The sequence below is a fragment of the Amblyraja radiata genome, chromosome 15 (genome assembly GCF_010909765.2).
Source record: "Amblyraja radiata isolate CabotCenter1 chromosome 15, sAmbRad1.1.pri, whole genome shotgun sequence".
In the NCBI taxonomy this organism is placed as follows: Eukaryota; Metazoa; Chordata; class Chondrichthyes; order Rajiformes; family Rajidae; genus Amblyraja; species Amblyraja radiata.
The window spans coordinates 10742295-10762728 of NC_045970.1; the positions used below are offsets into that span (position 1 = coordinate 10742295).

General features: G+C 43.7%; 1 protein-coding gene across 5 annotated transcripts in view; it reads right to left on the reverse strand.

Annotated features, from left to right (window-relative positions):
- The window catches only part of kndc1 (kinase non-catalytic C-lobe domain containing 1), a 192925-nt gene that overhangs the window by 143967 nt on the left and 28524 nt on the right, over positions 1 to 20434 (reverse strand). For all 5 annotated transcript variants that reach the window (XM_033033634.1, XM_033033632.1, XM_033033633.1 and 2 more), the window contains exons 2-3: positions 16345 to 16543; positions 12448 to 12506 (exon numbers count right to left, since the gene is read on the reverse strand). In XM_033033634.1, the coding sequence (XP_032889525.1) occupies positions 12448 to 12506; positions 16345 to 16543 (258 nt within the window). The remainder of the gene's footprint in view (positions 1 to 12447; positions 12507 to 16344; positions 16544 to 20434) is intronic.

The window sequence follows — 20434 nt, forward strand, 5'->3', positions numbered from 1 at the left end:
TTTAAGAAAAAAGGGGGAAAGAATCTGAGGGATAACTTTTTCACACAAAAGGTGGTGAGTGTATGGAACAAGCTGCCAGAGGAGGTAGTGGAGGCAGGGACTATCCCAACATTTAAGAAGCGGTTAGACAGGTACATGGATAGGACAGGCTTGGAGGGATATGGACCAAATGCAGGCAGGTGGGACATGTTGGCCGGTGTGGGTAAGTTGGGCCGAAGGGCCTGTTTCCACACTGTATCACTCTACGACTCTATCTATACACTCCCTTTGGTGCACTTTTAGTTGAAGTAATCAATATTGTTTGAGCCTCCATCTGCTTTCTACTTTAATTTTTGAGAATGCATCAAGACGAAGATACTTTCACTTAAGTCCAGCGGTTCATCTCTGCTAGAAATCTAAAAAACCTGCAGATGCCAGGAATCTGGCGCAAAAGCCGAAAAATCTGTAAAACCTCATGTCAGGCAGCATCTGTGGTGAAAGCAAAGAAAGACACAAAAAGCTGGAGTAACTCAGCGGGACAGGCAGCATCTCTGGAGAGAAGAAATGGGTGACGTTTCGGGTCAAGACCCATATTCAGACTGGTTTGGGCTGAGAGAAGGTGTTCCGTGAAACGCTCGCCCAGTCTGTTTGGTCTCACTGATGTATAAGAGTCCTCACCTTGAACAACGGATACAGTAGATGAGTTTGGAGGAGGTGCAAGTGAACCTTTGCCTAACCTGAAAGGACTGTCGGGGTCCCTGGACAGAGTCGAGGGAGGAGGTGCTGCATCTTCTGCAGATGCAGGGGAAGGCACCTGGGGAGGGGAAGGTTCGGGTGGGATGGGATGAGTTAACCAGGGAGTTGCGGAGGGAACGGTCTCTGTGGAAGGCGGAAGGGGTGGAGTAAAAGCCCTGTCCCACGGTACGAGTTCATTCCAAGAGCTCTCCCGAGTTTGCCCTGATTCGAACTCGGAGATTTACGGTAATGACCACTCGTCGGTACGCGGGGCTCTCGTGGACATTTTTCATCATGTTGAAAAATCTTCACGAGTCTTCCCGTGCTTACCTGCCGTTAGCGAGTCTTCCCGAGAACCTGCCGTCAGCGCTAAGAGGCGTCCCCGAGCTCCGACGTCCCGCTACGTTCATTCTCCGTGCTTACCACGAGTTTGATTTTTTTTAAACTCGGGAGAGCTCTTGGAATGAACTCGTACCGTGGGACAGGGCTTTTAGGAAAATGTGGCTAGTGGTGGGATCCCGTTGGAGGTGGTGGAAATTCGGAGGATTATGTGTTGTATTGTGTGGTGAAAGCACAAGTTTCCACAGATGCTGCCGGACAATCTGAGTTTATGCCCCTTTTGTGCTTTCAGCATCATGTTTGTGCCCCAAACTCCCAACTTGCTTATTTTTTTTTCCAGAGCCACACTTAACTATTGCAACTCTGCTGCATCAGTCGACTTTGACCCTCCCAACACAGTGACTTACCGTCAGATAGCTGATCCTGACACTTTATTCCAAGCTGCCCTATGGTCTTTCAACAAGTCATAGTATTAAATACTTTCTCTTCATAGATGACTGGAAACATTTTAAAAAGTTGAAATTTTTTTTAAACAACAAAAACATTTGAAATCGAATTTAATTATAAATACTTTCCATCAGAACACACTAATATTAAAAGAGAAATGCATATCTTTTCTATTTGATTTTACTAACCCTATTCAAATAAATGGCTAAAAGGCCAGGTACAAACTTGTCCTGCCTCTCAGCTCAGGATGATCCTGAACCAACACTCCTCCCTGCAGCGAGTCAAGAGCAAGGTGTTCTCTTTCATATGAGGAAGCCGTCAGGTTTTGGCCATTTAAAAGAATGATGATGATGATGATGATGGCAATAATGACATCAAATATATCAACTCAACGTAAGTTCGTTCAAGATGCAGAAATCTGCAGGAAGTGGCTTATCTGATGCCGACTTTTTGCTGACTCCAGGTGTCGGCACAAAAGCAGCTGCGTACAGAGAGAGGTGAATTAGTAGGCAAGTCTCGGTTGGTCCCGCATAACACACAATGGGCAGAGAGCAAGAAGAACAGAAGCTGCTGGAAGATCAATGAGGAGGTGTGAATGAAAGGCTCTCACTAGGTCAGCACACCTGCCAGGGTGTTATGGGAATAACACGATACGATACAATAGAACTTTATTTATTCCAGGATATTATTGATCTGCCAACAGTCACAAAAAACAAGATACACAAAACATCAAATTAAAGTGACGAGTGGAAAGGATTGGGGATGTGCAAAGATTGGGGGGGGGGGGGGGCGAGGGGAGTCAGTCTACCCCACGACAGAAGGCGGAGCAGCTGTACAGTTTGATAGCCACAAGGAAGAAGGATCTCCTGTGGCGTTCCGTGCTGCATCTTGGCGGAACCAGTCTGTTGCTGAAGGTACTCCTCAGGTTGACTAGTGTGTCATGGAGGGGGTGAGCTGTATTGTCCAAGATGCCCTGCAGTTTGAGGCGCATCCTCCCCTCCAAGGCCATAGACTATATCCCATGAATCCAACTCCGCCCCCAGGATGGAGCCAGCCTTCCTGGTGAAGCTTCTATTTGAATCTTGCAGAAGCAAGGCATGTGCTATGTTAGTTCATTATCATCGAGCAACCAAATAAACCTGTCATGCACTGCGATTACACCTGTAAAGTCGGAATTAGTCAAGGCCCACCTTGCCAATGGGGATTGTGAAAATTGCCTTTAAAATGTCGTGGTTACAGGGTGAATTAAAATGACATGAACATAAGTTAGGAATTACTACTCTTGATCATTTACTAGAACATACATACAACAGCACAACACAGGAACAGGCCCTTCGGCTAACAATGTCTATGCCGAACATGCTGCCAAGACCAACTCTTATCTGCCTGCACTTAATCCATATCCCTCCATTCCTTGCATATCCACGTACCGAACGGAATATCTCTTAAATGCCACTAGGGCGGCACGGTGGCGCAATGGTAGAGTTGCTGCCTCACAGCGAATGCAGCGCCGGAGACCAGGGTTCAATCCCGACTACGGGTGCTGTCTGTACGAAGTTTGTACGTTCCCCCCGTGACCTGCGTGGGTTTTCCCCGAGCTCTTTGGTTTCCTCCCACACTCCAAAGACGTACAGGTTTGTTGGTTAATTGGCTTGGTAAATGTAAAAATTGTCCCTAGTGGGTGTAGGATAGTGTTAATATGCGGGAATTGCTGGTCGGCGCGGACCCGGTGGGCCGAAGCACTTGTTTCCGTGCTGTATCTCTAAAACTAAAAGACGTTTGTATCTGCTCCCACTCCTGGCACCCACCAACCTCCATGTAAAAACATTTTGCCATCTGTGTAAACAGTCTCTAAACCAATGAGGCCAGAGGAGCACCTTAAACGCACCAAGGCCGATATTGTGGAAATGGATGGAGTTAGTTTCTCACGGCCCCACCCCCACAACACTCCAGTGACCCATCATTCACAACCCATCAGTGAACACCATCAGCCACCCATTCATAACCCAGGGACATTTACCAATTTCCCATTACATCATATCTCAGGAGACCACAGATTGGCGCTGAACATTTTCACAAGCAAAATCATTCTACCAAATCCTCCTCTCGCAAGACCAGCTTTGGTGAGACGGGTGGACTTGGTTCACAACTTAGGAATACTGGGTGATCGATTTTGTTTTTTAGTTTAAGAGATACAGCGCGGAAACAGGTCCTTTGGCCCACAGAGTCCGCACCGACGAGCGATCCTCGCACATTAACACTATCCCACACACTAGGGACATTTTTACATTTACACCAACCCACTTAACCTACAAACCTTTACGTCTTTGGAGTGTGGGAGGAAACCAAACATCTCAGACAGATCATGGGGAGAACGTACAAACTCTGTATGGACAGCACCCGAAGTCAGGATCGAACCTGGGTCTCTGGCGTTGTAAGGTTATCGTTAAGCCACCGTTCAGCACATCAATGATGGTGCTATCCTACCTGTTCCTGGTGCTGGAAATCAGACCAAAGTCACAAGGGTGAGGCAGGATGTATTTTTATTTCCATTTTTAGGATGCGGTAGTCACCAGTACGGCCAGCATTTATTGCCCTTCCCAAACTACCCATAAACTGGTGATAGCAGCCTCCTTATTGAAATACTGCAGCTTTTCTTTGTGAAATTACACCTCTGTTATACTGTTTTACAGAAATTTGGCCCACCCTGCCTCACCTGACTGAGCCATTCAACCTGGGGGCTCTGGTTACACTGTACAGACCAAACAGCATCCTCAGGCAAGATAAAGGGCGGAACAAACTTCTTCCTCACTTTACACCGCATGGTGTTCGGACGTGGAGGTCCTGCATACCTCCTGCTTCCCAGAACTGGAATATCTTAGGGTGAAGTGCGTCCCTACTAGCTGCCATGGGAATTAACTTGAGCTATCCCGACAACAGTCTACAGCCCACCCCTTGCTGATGCAAAGCTGCACACCATCTCCAACAGCCTTGAAATAAAGTACTCCAAGGCCTTGCTCATAATAGTTGGAGATTTCAATCAGGCCAACCTCAGGAGAATGCTACCAAAATACTATCAGCACGTCTCCTGCCCAACCAGAGGCCCCAATATCCTCTACCACAGCTACACATTTTTTTCTGACATTTCTCTCTGCCACCTTTCTGCAAAGGCATTCATTTGTAAACCCACTTTGTACTTTTTCATCCGAATTTCCAAATTCCACTGTTCCTCCTAATGCAGTATTACAGGCCCTCATCGAGTTATGGCGGTGTTCTGTTCCTGAGTACTGTTTGTAACCTGAACAGTTTGCAAGCAGTGTAGGAATGTGTCAGTGAGCAGAGTTCTCACACAACAGAGGATGCTTACAGCCCCACAGCTGCCATCAAATCTATACTGTGGTCTCCCAAATGATCAGTTGTATGTGCGGATTGCACCCAAGTCAGACATGCGTAAGCTGGGGAGCACCTCTCGGCATTTGTAACCCAAATCTATTTCTGCTGAAAATGAATAGCCATATTTATCCTAAACCGACAGACATGCCGGAAAACATTAAAATCTAAACATTGAGCAACCACGTCTAGCCCACAAGTTGAAAACACAGTTTTTGTACATTTCTTGTACATGCATTAGATCTAAAGAAGGGTCTTGACCCGAAACATAACCCGTTTCTTCCCTCCAGAGATGCTGCTTGGCCCGCTGAGTTACTCCAGCATTTTGTGTCTATCTTTAGATCTCAGCATGGCTCAATGAATATCAAGAAAGCTTCAAATCTAGTATGTCAAAAGATCATTGCAGTATGCAACTTTATGGACAAAATTATTAGCAAACAGTAACTAAAGTAGAAAAATGCGCACAGTTTCTGATACATCTACGTGCCAGACACCCAGAATAAATATTCCATCCCTGGACATCCACATCAGAGCACTTCTAATATTTTTATCTTCTGTTATTCTTGGGACATCACAAGTTTACAAATGCCAAAATTTTGTGAATGAAAATAAAGCGTTAACAAACCTAAAATAAAATGTAATGTATATGTTGCCCGAGCAGTATGGGCTGGACTCCAGTCTACTCGACCTCCTGGGGTACAGCTGCACTAATCTAAATTCAGATTTCTACTGAAATATTTTTCCATTAAGACTTCAACTTGTACCTACAAAGTAATTCATAGGAACCTAAACTATATATCATATGAACTGGATCCATCAAAAATACCTTCAAATTCCCAAACTCCTAATTTTCACATGAAATTACTTTTTATTTGTGTTTTCAATCAGTGCTTCAGTTATATTTTTTTCTTAAACCAGTAGCATCCACACATTATCTCTGTCCCTCCCCCACCCTAGTTCTCCAACTGGTTTCACTGCCTCCTGATTAGTTTTACTGATTGTGTGTGTCATTGTCGCCTTCCCCTCAGCTGGCAATGGACCATACTGCATATCCTTCAACCTCATCTGATTTGATCTGTCATTTTCACACATTGCCCTTCCACGTCTCTGCTCTTTCTCCCCTGACTATCGGTCTGGGCAAGGGTTTCGGCCTGAGACGTCACTCATTCCTTCTATCCAAAGGTGCTGCCTGTCCCCATGAGTCCCCGTTAGTTACTCCAGAATTTTGTGTGTATCTTCAGTGTAAACCAGCATCTGTAGTTCCTTCCTCCACACACATACATGCAGAAAAATATATATTCATACATATGCACACAAACAAAAAATATATACACACACACACACATATATATACACACAAGAACGGTTTCGGCCCAAAACGTTGCCGATTTCCTTCGCTCCATAGATGCTGCTGCACGCGCTGAGTTTCTCCAGCACTTTTGTGTACCTACACACTATATATGTGTGTGTGTGTGTGTGTGTGTGTGTGTGTGTGTGTGTGTGTGTGTGTGTGTGTGTGTGTGTGTGTGTGTGTGTGTGTGTATACAAAAGTGCTGGAGAAACACAGCGGGTGCAGCATCCATGGAGCGAAGGAAATAGGCAAACATATATATATATTTATATTGAAAGTTTTTCTCATTTATTATATTGTTCACAGTGTACTATGTTTACATTTTCTGTTGTGCTTCTATCTTGGACATGTAACAATAAAACACTCTTGACTTTTGAATATCTTGAGACATTCAAAATGGTGGTGAGGATGCAGAAGCTTCTATATGGGACAGTATATAAATAAAAGAGATGAAGTACAGCACAGCAGAGTTGAGCGGGAAGCCAGAGGATTGGGTAACGTTTAAAGAGCAACAGAAGATAACTATAAAGGCAATACGAGGAGAAAAGATGAGGTACGAAGGTAAGCTAGCCAAGAATATAAAGGAGGATAGTAAAAGCTTCTTTAGGTATGTGACGAGGAAAAAATTAGTTAAGACCAAAGTTGGACTCTTGAAGACTGAAAATTGTGAATTTATTATGGGGAACAAGGAAATGGCAGATGAGTTGAACAGGTACTTTGGATCCGTCTTCACTAAGGAGGACACAAACAATCTTCCTGATGTACTAGTGGCCAGAGGATCTGGGATGATGGAGGAACTGAAGGAAATCCACATTAGTCAGGAAATGGTGTTGGGTGGACAGAAGGCTGATAAATCCCCAGGGCCTGATGGTCTGCATCCCAGGGTACTTAAGGAAGTAGCTCTAGAAATCGTGGACGCAATGGTGATCATTTTCCAATGTTCCATAGATTCAGGATCAGTTCCTGTGGATTGGAGGGTAGCTAATGTAATCCCACTTTTTAAGAAAGGCGGGAGAGAGAAAACAGGGAATTATAGACCAGTTAGCCTGACATCAGTGGTGGGGTAGATGCTGGAGTCAATTATAAAAGATGAAATAGCGGCACATTTGGATAGCAGTAACAGGATCGGTCCGAGTCAGCATGGATTTACTTTACATGGAAATCATGCTTGACTAATCTTCTGGAATTTTTTGAGGATGTAACTAGGAAAATGGACAAAGGAGAGCCAGTGGATGTAGTGTACCTGGACTTTCAGGAAGCATTTGATAAAGTCCCACATTGAAGATTAGTGGGCAAAATTAGGGCACATGGTATTGGAGGTTGAGTGCTGACATGGATAGAAAATTGGTTTGCAGACAGGAAACAAAGAGTAGGGAGGACTCTCTCTAACATCTACAGGTGCACAGTGGAGAGCATGCTGACTGGTTGCATTGTGGCTTGGTTCGGCAACTTGAGCGCCATGGAGCGGAAAAGACTACAAAAAAAGTGGTAAACACTGCCCAGTCCATCCTCGGCTCTGACCTGCCGTCTATTGAGGGGATCTATCACAGTCGCTGCCTCAAAAAGGCTGGCAGCATCATCAAGGACCCACACCATCCTGGCCACACACTCATCTCCCCACTTCCTTCAGGTAGAAGGTACAGGAGCCTGAAGACTGCAACAACCAGGTTCAGGAACAGCTACTTCCCCACAGCCATCAGGCTATTAACGGCTCAGACAAAACTCTGAACATTAATAGCCAATAATCTATTTATTTGCACTTTATCAGTTTAATTATTCATGTGTGTATATATATTTATGCAATGGTATATGGACACACTGATCTGTTCAGTATTCGAGCCTGCTATGTTCTGGTGTGCTAAAGCAAAGCAAGAATTTCATTGTCCTATCAGGGACACATGACAATAAAACTCTGTTGCACTCTTGATCTCTTGAGTAGGGATTGACCGGTCCCTTTCAGAATGGCAGGCAGTGACTAGTGGTGTACCGCAAGGCAGCAATTTACAATATAGATTAATGATTTAGATGATGGGATTACAAGTAATATGAGCAAATTTACAGATGACAACACAAAGCTGGGTAGCAGTGTGAACTGTGAGGAGGATGCTACGAGAATGCAAGGTGACCTATACAGGTTGGGTGAGTGGGCACATGCATGGCAGATGCAGTTTAATGTGGATAAATATGAGGTTATCCACTTTGGTAGCAAAAACAGGAAGGTAGATTATTATCTAAAAGGTGTTAAGTTGTGAAAAGGGGAAGTACAATGGGATCTGGAGGTCCTTATTCATCAGTCACTGAAAGTAAGCAAGGTACACAAAATTGCTGGGGAAACTCAGCGGGTGCAGCAGCATCTATGGAGCGAAGGAAATAGGCGACGTTTCGGGCCGAAACCCTACTTCAGGCCCGAAACATCGCCTATTTCCTTCGCTCCATAGATGCTGCTGCACCCGCTGAGTTTCCCCAGCAATTTTGTGTACCTTCGATATTCCAGCATCTGCAGTTCCCTTTTGAACACTGAAAGTAAGCATGCAGGTACACCAGGCAGTGAAGAAAGCGAATGGCATGTTGGCCTTTACAAGAAGAGGAATTGAGTATAGGAGCAAAGAGGTCCTTCTGCAGTTGTACGGGGCCCTAGTGAGACCACACCTGGAGTATTGTGTGCAGTTTTGGTATCCAAATTTGAGGAAGGACATTCTTGGTGTTGAGGGAGTGCAGCGTAGGTTCACAAGATTAATTCTCAGGATGGCGGGACTGTCATGTGCTGAGAGAATGGAGCGGCTGGGCTTGTATACTCTGGAATTTAAAAGGATGAGAGTGGATCTTATTGAAACATATAAAATTATTGAGGGTTTGAACATGCTAGAGGCAGGAAACATGTTCCCGATGTTGGGTGAGTCCAGAACCAGGGGCCACAGTTTAAGAATAAGGGGTAAGCCATTTAGAACGGAGACGAGGAAACACTTTTTCTCACAGAGAGTTGTGAGTCTGTGGAATTCTCTGCCTCAGAGGGCGGTGGAGGCCAGTTCTCTGGATACTTTCAAGAGAGAGCTAGATAGGGCTCTTAAAGATAGCGGAGTCGTGGGATATGGGGAGAAGGCAGGAACGGGGTACTGATTTGGGATGATCAGCCATGATCAAGTCAAGACAAGTCAACTCAAGAGAGTTTATTGTCATGTGTCCCAGATAGGACACTGGAATTCTTGCTTGCTGCAGCACAGCATATTTATATATATATATATGTATATGTATACACACATAAATAAACAGTTGAAGTGCAATAGGTTGTTATAATTCAGAGTTTGTTTGAAGTTGTGTTTAATAGTCTGATGGCTGTGGGGGAGAAGCTGTTCCTGAACCTGGATGTTGCAGATTTCAGGCTCCTGTGCCTTTTACCTGATGGCAGCGGAGAGATGAGTGTGTGGCCAGGATGGTGTGGGTCCCTGATGATGTTGGCAGCCTTTTTGAGGCGGCGACAGCGATAGATTCCCTCGATGGTAGGGAGGCCAGAGCCGATGATGGACTGGGCAGTAATTCTTAAAAGGATGCTTCCGCCCACCCTGCCCTTACACCTTCCCTAAAGGCCTGACCATAATAGCTTCTATCTGGCCATTGGGACACAAGAATACAAAAAGCTGGAAAGCACGACCCTGTCCTCATGAATATAGTTGCTGGAGAGATGTTCGAGTGCTTGAGGTTCCTGGGCATACAAATCACCAACAATCTAGCCTGCTCCGCTTGCACTATGCAGCAATCAAGAAAGTGCATCTGGGTACTTATTTTCACCAGCATCGAAATAGATTTGGCAAATCCAATGGGATTGGCTCAATCTTCTAGAGATGCTTTATAAGAAGTATTCTGATGGGAAGCCTATAATGCAAACTGCTTGGCTGTTGATTGCCTGAACCTATAGAGTGTGATAAACACAGCACAAACTATCAATTCCTTCCAACCCATCCATCTTAATGTGCATTGCAACAGGAAGGTTGGAAATATCATCAAGGATGCTGCAATCTTTGCACCATTATGCTGTTTTGCATTTGTCATTTTATGTATTGTTATATCTATCATTGCCATGTGTACAATTTTCTCCCTGGGCTTCATGCAAACAAGGATTTTCATTGCACTGTGGTGTATCTTACAATAAGCTGAATCTGAATAAAAGTAGGCGACCAGACCCCTTCAGCCTACTGAACTATTCAACACGATCATGCCTGATCTATGCTGGCCTAATTCCTCTTCTATGCTAGTTTCTTCAAAGCTCAATTCTTTCAAATATTGATCTGTCTCTACCCTCAATATATCAAACGCTTTGGTCACCAACACCCTTAGGAGCAGAGAATTCTAGAGTTACATTATTCGCAGAAACAAATACCTATGCACATCAGTTTTAATTTTGCAGCCTCTTACTTTGTCTCTCTATCCCCGTGTTCGCTACTCTCTCGTTAGTGGGAACATTTCGTCATCTACCTTGTCAGGCCCCCCTTAGGTTCTTATACATTTGGATAAAATCACGCCTCATTAGAGTGATAGGATGATGCAGCATGGAGACAGGCCTTTCGGCCCAACTTGCCCAAACCGGCCATATGTCCCAGCTACACTACCTGCCTGCTTTTCCAATCCTGCAAACCTGCCCTATCCATGTACCCGTCTAACTGTTTCTTAAATGTTGGGATAGTCCCAGCCTCAACTACCTTACCTGGCAGCTTGTTCCATACCCCCACCAACCTTTATGTGAAAAAGTTACCCCTCAGATTCCTATTAAATCTTTCCCCCTTCACCTTAAACCTATGTCCATGTCCTCGATTCACTTATTCTGGGCAAGAGACTCTGTACATCTAACAAGAGACTATGTGCATTCTTCCTAAACTCCAAAAAAATACCACACAATCTGTTGAGCCTGTACAAACCTTTGGCAACACAAGACTCTCATCTCGGGAATAGCCAGGTAAATTTATTTTGCCTTCTCGCCAATGCTCTGCTTCCCATTTTTTAAGATAAACGAACCAAAACTGTGTACAGAATGAAGAGTGGCCTCACCAAAGCCCTGTACAAAAAAAAACTACCAAAACTCAATTATTCTTACACACCAAACCTTGCAAAATAAAGGCCAAATGCCATTTGCCTTCATTACCTGTTGGACATGCCTGCTAACTTTTTGTGATTAGTGTGAATACCTCGATCCCTCTGAACTTCACTCATTTGTAGTCTCTCCATGTTGAAATATCAATTCACTTTTTGATTTCTCTTAGCAAAGTGCACAATTACTAACCAATGCCAAAATGGTTAATTTTCCACTCAGTTTTAATAACCGGGAATAATAACTGACGCAATCAAATTTCTAAGTCTTCTAAGTATCCAACATGGAAGATAATGAAAAATGCAATGCGGACATTAATCATTCATTCATATGGTAACGTTATAAGGTCATAAATGATGGGACCGGAATTAGGCCATTCGGCCCATCAAGTCAACTCCACCATTCAATCATGGCCGATCTATCTCTCCCTCCTAACTCCATTCTATCGGTTTCATGTCACAAATTGGGGTGGGAGATTGCAACCTTCACTTGGTCCGCCCTGTTTCGACGAATGCAATCAACCCGGCGTGCACAATCAAATAAGATCAAATACAACAAGTTGTCCAACAACTTTAGGCTGTGCACGCCATACGCAAGAAGAAGAAGGAGATGTCACAAATTCAAGTGGGTTTTATGTCACAAATCATGACATCCAACTTAGAGCAGAGCTGTACTGGAGAAAAATAATACAATTATTGGTGAGAAAATGTATTAATATTTTTGGGCAACAGAAAGCATTTTAAGTTGTTACAGTGTCAATAATTGACCTCAATCAACAATTTATAAGCAACACAATTAATATAGTCAGTTTTGATTAAAACTTTCCAAAACGTGCTTTTTGATTGAATTTTCAAAACATTGTGTGAAAAAAGCACCATTCAAAGGAAAAACAAAGTAATTTTTTTCATTTTCACTGTTCACAAAATTGCACAGAATACAAATAAACTTATACTCTGCCCACTTTCACCTCTGGATAAATACCATCTTATATAGATGTCCTCTGATTAGCTCCTCCCAGAATTGGAAGACTCCCCCCCCCCTCCACAATTCACATAACCCCCCTCATCTCACCGCTCTCCCGTTCCAAGAGGAGACCTGAGCTTTCATCATGAGTATTTTGACCCACCTCAAAAGTGTTGCCAGTTACGTCGAATTCAGGAGGAACAAATGCACCTTCTGGGTCATCTGTAAATAAGCAATGAGGAAAATCAATCACAAATTTAGAAGGTGCGGCAATATGGTTTGAATGTTATTAACCGTTTAAGACGTGTGCTTTGAAAAGCTTCAAATGTCTTAGTTTTCTTACTTTTCCTTCTTCTGAGGCTACTTCCCCTCTAAAATACACAAAAGGCCAGAGGTAATCTACATGGAAAGCAAGCCAGCAAGATGCTTAATCCCAAAGACCTGTTTGTGGGTGATGTGACTTTAAATGAGTCACATGGGGATTGGAACTGTAGATGTTAAAGATTTTAATATTCAGCAGAAGTAGAGAATTAAATGGAGACCTGGCGGAAGATTTTCCATTCAATTAATATCTAAAAACCCTGGCATAATTCAAAATGCCCTGATGTTTTATATTCATTAAGCACAAAGATGCAGCTGATTAATGTAATTTCAACTTCAACATTCTGGGTGTGAACAAATGGCTCTGTAAAATTACATTATTTTCAATCGGAGCACATTTCAACTTGCAAGAACACCTCAGCATGTTTGAATGAAACCCAAGAGACTGCACATGGTGGAATCTCGAACAAAAGAACAGTTTTGGTGGAACTCATAGCGGGTCAGGCAGCAACTGTACAGTGAACGCACTGATAACATTTTGGGTCAGAACCCTTCTTCAGGCTGATTGGAGATGGGGGGGGGGGCGAGCGGGGAAGCTGGAAAAAAGAGGAGGGGCGGGGCAAGGTTAAAGGGCCTGTCCCACTTTCACGACCTAATTCATGACCTCTGCCGAGTTTGCCCTTGACTCATACTCGCAGCATGGTCGTCATGAGGTCGTAGGAGATCGCAGGTAGGTCCTAGCAGGTCGTGACGCTAGTCGTAGGTACTCGTGGCATCAAGTAGGTCACGGCATTTTTCTAGCCTGATGCAAAATGTCCACGAGTAAAAATGGTTGTGAATTAGTTCGTGAAAGTGGGACAGGCCCTTAAGGGGAAAAGATTTTCAACATGAAGTGGAAAAGATATAATAGGAATAGGACAGGTTTGGAGGGTTATGGACCAATCCCAGGCAAGTGGGACTAGGGTAGCTGGGACATTGTTGGCCAGTGTGGGAGAGTTGTGCCAAAGGGCCTGTTTCCACACTGTATCACTCTATGACTCCATCTATCTTAAGGGCCTGCCTCACTTGGGCGACCAAATCCGCGAGTTCTGGCGAGTTTGTCCTCGACTCAATACTCGCAGCATGGTCGACACGAGGTTGTAGAAGGTCTTCGTAACTCTCCTTCATGCTCGAGAGTGGTCTCCGCGTACTCGAGGCCTCAGCTAGGTGGCGGCGTTTTTTTCAATATGATAAAAAACGCCCGCGAGTCATAAAAAAGGTCGCCATGGAAGAAATCTATACTTCTTTTACTCGTAGATTTAGTCGTAGTAGGTCGTAGTAGGTCGGCATGTTAGTCATAGGTAATCGCGGGTAGGCGAAGGTAGTCGTAGATGGTCTTCATCATAGACGAAGGGAGGTCTAAGGAAGGTCGAAGGAGGTCGTCTTCACTCTCCACTATTCGGTGTCCAATTTTCCCGAAGTTAGTCGTAGCTAGTCGAAGCTGGTCTTCAACATAGTCGAAGGAGGTCTTCAACATGTCATTTTTTCAAACTCTTCTAAACTCGCCATTTAGGTCGCCCAAGTGGGACAGCCCCTTACGTCTAAGGTCTAGCAAGTGACTGGTGAATACAGGAGGGAGGGGGGGATTGGTTAGTTGGCAGATGCGTGGAGTTCGTGACAAAAGCTACATGTGAAAAAGAGACAAAAAGGTGTCAGATATATAGAGAGAAGAGGAGGAATGAAAGCCAGAGGGGAGGGATGTGCGTGGAAGGGGATAAGGGGGCGGGGAAGAGGAGGAAATATAAAGTGGAAATGGAGGACTTGAGGATGTGCCATGTGTACGAAGGAACAGGAAGGTGTAGGGCGGCTTAGTTGGGGCAGGGGTGAGTAGGTTGCAAGATTGTCAGAGAAATGTGTGTGCACTGAGGTTGGGGGTAACAAGAAAGAGTGGGGGGTAGGACGGGAATTATTTGAAATTGCAGAATTCAATGTGAATACCGTTGGATTGTAAGCTCACCAAGCAGAATACGATGTCTGATCTCCAGTTTTCAGGGAAGGGGAGTGAAAATGGTGAGCAACTGGGAGACCCAGCAGGCCTTGGCAGTCAGAGCACTAGTGTTTGGCGAAACAGTTGCCTCGTCTATGCTTGGTCTCGGTGTAAATGAGACCAAATCAGAAGCACTGAATTCAGCAGACAAGGTTTGAAGGAGTGCAAATTAACTAGCCTCACCTGGAAGGACTGCTGGAGTCCCTGGGTGGAAGTCACTGGAGGAACAGCACCTGATATTTTACACGAGTAGTTTACAACTCAACAGTAAGGTATACACAAAATGCTGGAGCAACTCAGCGGGACAGGCAGCATCTCTGGAGAGAAGGAATGGGTGACGTTTAGGGTCGAGACCCTTCTTCAGACTCAGAATATTTAATTCTCCAATGATTCAGCTTCAGTCCAGTTTCAGTTTCAGTTCCGTTTAGTGTTTTGTCACGTGTACCGAGGTACCATGAAAAGCTTTGGTTGCGTGCTAACCAGTCAGCAGAAAGACAATGCATGATTACAATCGAGCCATTCATAGTGTTTAGATACATGATAAGGGAATATAGATGCATGATAAGGGTGTCAGCATGGTGGGGGTGAAAGAAAGGCCTACAATGCCACTGTGATATGGATCAAAGTGATATTCTACACTCTGTATCCTCCCCTTTGGTCTGTCTACTGTACTTGAGTTAGACTTGAATATATCTGATCAGTTTGGATAGCATGCTAAACAAAGCTTGTCATTGTCCATGGTACATGCAACAATAATACACTGAAACCTAGACTACTAGGGAGGAGGGGGTGGGGTGGGGTGGGATGAGCTTGTGGAGAACACTGACAGTGAGGGCAATAGGAGTGGGAAACAATAAATTATTAAAAGCTAAAGGTGGTACTCACTAAAGAGAAAGTTGAACATCCCAAATTTACTAAAAGATGCCTAAAGTAGCAGGATCCATTAAAATAATACAGAATTGGACTTTGACCTTCTGCAGAATGAAATCAAATAAGCATTGCATGTTATTTGGCAATATCCAGCAAGCACACTAGCTTCTGTGTGCTGTGATGCTGGAAGTGCAGAAGATCTGGCAACAATTATGTCTCCTCTTAGCCAAGAGCAGGACCCCTACCCCCAACTGCCAATTAAAATATTTGGCCATAACTTGCCTTGTATTTCCCACGTTTAAAAGAGCACATTGAAAACTTGAAATTGTAGTATGAATGAAATTCAGATTTATACTCCCCAAAGCACCTATTAGATGGCACAGTGGTAGAATTGCTGCCTTACAACGCCAGAGGCCCGGGTTCGATCCTGACGACGGGTGCTGTCTGTGTGTAGTTTGTTCGTTCTCCCCGTGACTGCATGGGTTTTCCCTGGGTGCTCTGGTTTCTTCCCACTCTCCAAAACTTACATGTTTGTAGGTTAATTGCCTTTGATTAAAATAGTAAATTGGCCCTCGCTTGTGGGATAGTGCTAGTGTACGGGGATCGCTAGTCGGTGCGGACTTGGTGGTCTGCAGGGCCTGTTTCCACACTGTATCTCTACACTAAACTAAACTAGATTTAATAAACAAAAGAGATATATATATATATATATACACACACACACACATACATACACATACACACACACACACAGTTCAGAGAAAGAATATATTAGGTGTAGAAATTGTACATTCATGTTATATTCAAAGCCATAGGTATATGAGAAACAGCCTTAGTACTTACCACTCAGCTGCTCCATGAAGCAAACATTTCCATTTGCGTTGAAGGCCAATGTATCTGGGGTAATGCAGAGGGTATGAAAGAGCGGAGTGTGGGCAATGCTCCTCATTGAAAGACAACATTCTAGGCAGGCTGCCCAGATATCCTGCTCACTGAGGCAGCTATCCCGCAATGACAGTATATCAGCAAGGGACACATTCTCCTGCCAAGTAAATAAACAAGATAAATAAAAGACTTGCATTGGAAACATGGAAAAAAAATAATTTCATTTTGTCTTGTCAAAAATCAACTTTATCGGCTCAACCCAGTAATATTACTAACTTTCCATACCCTAGCTGTAGGTAATTAAAGGCATACATTGAATTGGTGGATTAAATGTTGATTAGTTTACAGCAAACTAAATTGTGTTTTAAATCATCAATATTGATATGTGCAGCATAAGTTAGTTCCACGTAACAAAGACTTGACAATTATGCATTTTATTGCTATTAAGCATTCTACTGTGTGGAATACTACGCTTCCAAATAATCATTGACATTTTACTGAAAATTTTAATATTGCTGGTAGTTTACTTTAGATGAACCATTTTCAATTATTATAGACACAAAAGACTGTAGTAACTCAGACAGTTACTGTCAGACAGTATCTCTGGAGAAAAGGAATAGTTGATGTTTTGGTTCAAGACCCTTCAGAAGAAGAAAACGTCTTCTATTCCTTGTCTGTCCTGCTGAGCTGCTCCAGCTTTTTGTGTCTATCTTCGATTTAAACCAGCATCTGCAGTTCCTTCCTACACATTTTTGCTTATGAGTTTGTTCAAGAATGATTCATTAAGAGCAATTATTTGGAATAGCCCATATATAAATAAATTATGAAAGCAAATAATTTTGCAGAACCAAAAATAGAAATAAAATGCATCAGCTTGATTATGCCAAACTAACTGAAAAGAATTAGCACTTGTTTTTGGTGATTTAGTGCTATACGCATGTCCACAATTTACCAAATGCATGTCCATTTGTAAATTCTGCAATAGCTCAGCTACTCCTCAAGATAACTGCGCAATGCAAAGCGTATTAAAAGATTATGCAATGGTAGAGAAGGCTCATTGTGAGAGCCCATGGTATTAGAGGGGAAATAGAGGCATGCAGGAAAGGTTGGATGAATGGCAGAAGGGGGCTTCTTCTGCTTGGCTGCCAGTGACTAGTGCTATTTTGCAGGGGTCGGTGTTGGGGCTGCTATTTGTCACGTTGTATGTCAATGATTTGGATGATGGAATTAATGACTTAGTGACAGTTTGCAGATGATACGAAGATAGGTGGAGGAGCAGGTATTGTAGAGGAAGCAGGGAGTTTGAAGAAGGACTTGGACAAGTTAGGAGAATGGGAAAGGAAGTGGCAGATGGAATACAGGGTAGCAAAGTGTGGAGTCATGCATTTTAGTTGTAGGAATAAAGGCATAGACTATTTTCTAAATGGGGAGAGGATTCAAAAATCTGAGGTGCAAAGGGACTTGGGAGTGCTGGTGCAGGATTCACATAAGGTTAATTTGCAAGTTGAATCAGTAGTAAGGAAGGCAAATGCAATGTTAGCATTTATTTTAAGAGAATATAAAAACTGGGATGTAATGTTGAGGCTTTATAACGCACTGGTCAGACTGCATTTGGAGTATTGTGGGCCGTTTTGGGCCCCATATCCGAGTAGGTATGTGCTGGCGTTGGAGAGAGTCCAGGGCAGGTTTACGAGAATAATCCTGGTGATGATTAGGTTAACGTATCATGAGCTTTTGATGACTCTTGCCCTGTACTCACTGGAGCTTAGAAGGATGAGGGGACACCTCATTGAAAATTACCAAATAGTGAAAGGCTTGAATGGAGTGGATGTGGAGAGGATGTTTCCACTAGTGGGAGAGTCTAAGACTAGAGGACAAAACCTCAGATTAAAAGGACTTACCTAATATGTTTTATGACTAATGTTTAATGTTTTATGTGTCATTCCGATTTAATTGTCATCCCGTTAATTCCCGGGATGGCGGCACTGTCATATGCTGATAGAATGGAGCGGCTGGGCTTGTACCCTCTGGAGTTTAGAAGGATGAGAGGGTATCTTCTTGAAACATATAAGATTGTTAAGGGTTTGGACACGCTAGAGGCAGGAAACATGTTCCCGATGTTGGGGGAGTCCAGAAACAGGGGTCACCGTTTAAGAATAAGGATTAAGCCATTTAGAACGGAGATGAGGAAATACTTTTTCTCACAGAGATTTGTGAGTCTGTCTAAGAGGACGTTGGAGGCCGGTTCTCTGGATACTTTTAAGAGAGAGCTAGACAGGGCTCTTAAAGATAGCAGTCAGGGGATATGGGGAGAAGGCAGGAATGGGGTACTGATTGGGGATGATCAGCCATGATCACATTGAATGGCTGGCTCAAAGGGCCGAATGGCCCATTCCTGCACCTATTGTTTATTGTCTAAGTCCTGATGAAAGGTCAGAAGTACAAAAATGCTGAGAAAATATGGAAGATTTTGGGGGGTGGTGGAGGGACAAACCTCAAGCTTGAAAAGAGGAAAGAACAAAAAGTTGATGTCCATGACATGTAGAAGTTAGGAGAGAATACATAACAAAAGTGATAATGTAGATGGGTAAAAAAGTGATTCCATGGAAATATAAATAGGAAAAGCGAATTAAGTGAGCATTTTGAATGCAGTAATATGACTGCAAGATGTGGTAGTATCCCTTGACCTCACATTACATTTCACTGGAAAAGAATATGAGGCAGAGGTAGACACAAATTGCTGGAGTAACTCAGCGGGACAGGCAACATCTCTAGAGAGAAGGAATGGGCGATGTTTCGGGTCGAGACCCTTCTTCAGACCCGAAACGTCTCGACCCGAAACGTCGCGCATTCCTTCTCTCTAGAGATGCTGCCTGTCCCGCTGAGTTACTCCAGCTTTTTGTGTCTACCTTCGATTTTAACCAACATCTGCAGTTCTTTCTTATACATATACGAGGCAGAGGGTGGGAGGAGAACTTAAGGGACAAAAAGCCTGGAGTCACGATTGTGGCAACCTATAGTTCTGGAAAGCTGGTCACAAAGCAGGATATGGATTATCTGACGTTATGGAGTTTTGTCTTTTGTGTGCATCCTCGGTGGTGATGGTGGTGGTGATGGTGGTGAAGCCTCGGTGGTGGCGGTGGAGCCTCGGCGGCGGCGGTGGAGCCTCGTGGAGATGGAGTCTCCGCTGTGGTGAATCCTCGCGAGTCGACCCGTGTTTGGCGGTCGATGAGAACGTTGGGGAACCCCCGTGAGATGGGGGGAGAGGGGAAGAACAATGATGACCTGGAGTGGGTGGGGAGCGGGGGGGGGGGGGGGGAGGAGAACAAATGAGGAGCCGGCGTACTTTGTAACTCTATCAGCGCCGTAGGTGGCCTTTATTTGTATACATTGGGTATGCAAGCAAAGAATCTCACTGTGCCGAGTCACATGTGACAATAAAATATTCCATTCCATCCATCTTAAGACTTGCACCTGTAATTTTCCGCTGTGCTGATCACAAGACATCAAACTGAAATATTGCCTCTGCTTCTGCCGCTTGACCTGTCAAGTAATCTGGCATTTACTGTTTTTCTATTCAGCCCTAATATATCCAACCACTTCAAGAGTTTAAAGCTACAATCCGATCTATTTTAAGCCTCCATTTCTTTGAGAGCAATTATGCTTTTGAACCTTAAATGTACAATCTCTAATTGTTTTACATTCAATTGTCCTAGCAACCTTATCAAAAAGACCATTTGCGTTCCCTGTGGGCATCGTTTACTGCATGTATACCTTTAACAAATGATAGATTAAACCCAAAGGTCTCTTTCCTGACATATTTTTGCAGACACCCTTTAGGATAATATTCAGACACGTATACTTGTCATTATGACAAACAGCAATGCATTTCTGCTCAGTAAATGGCATGCACCATAGAGGTGCATGCCAAGATGCGCACCAAATGTAGAGGTATATTTTTGTACCACCAACCAAATAAAATGAGCTCAGGCCTCCATTACACAATTAACACCACAGTGCCTTTGTAGACCTTGCAGAGATACCTGTA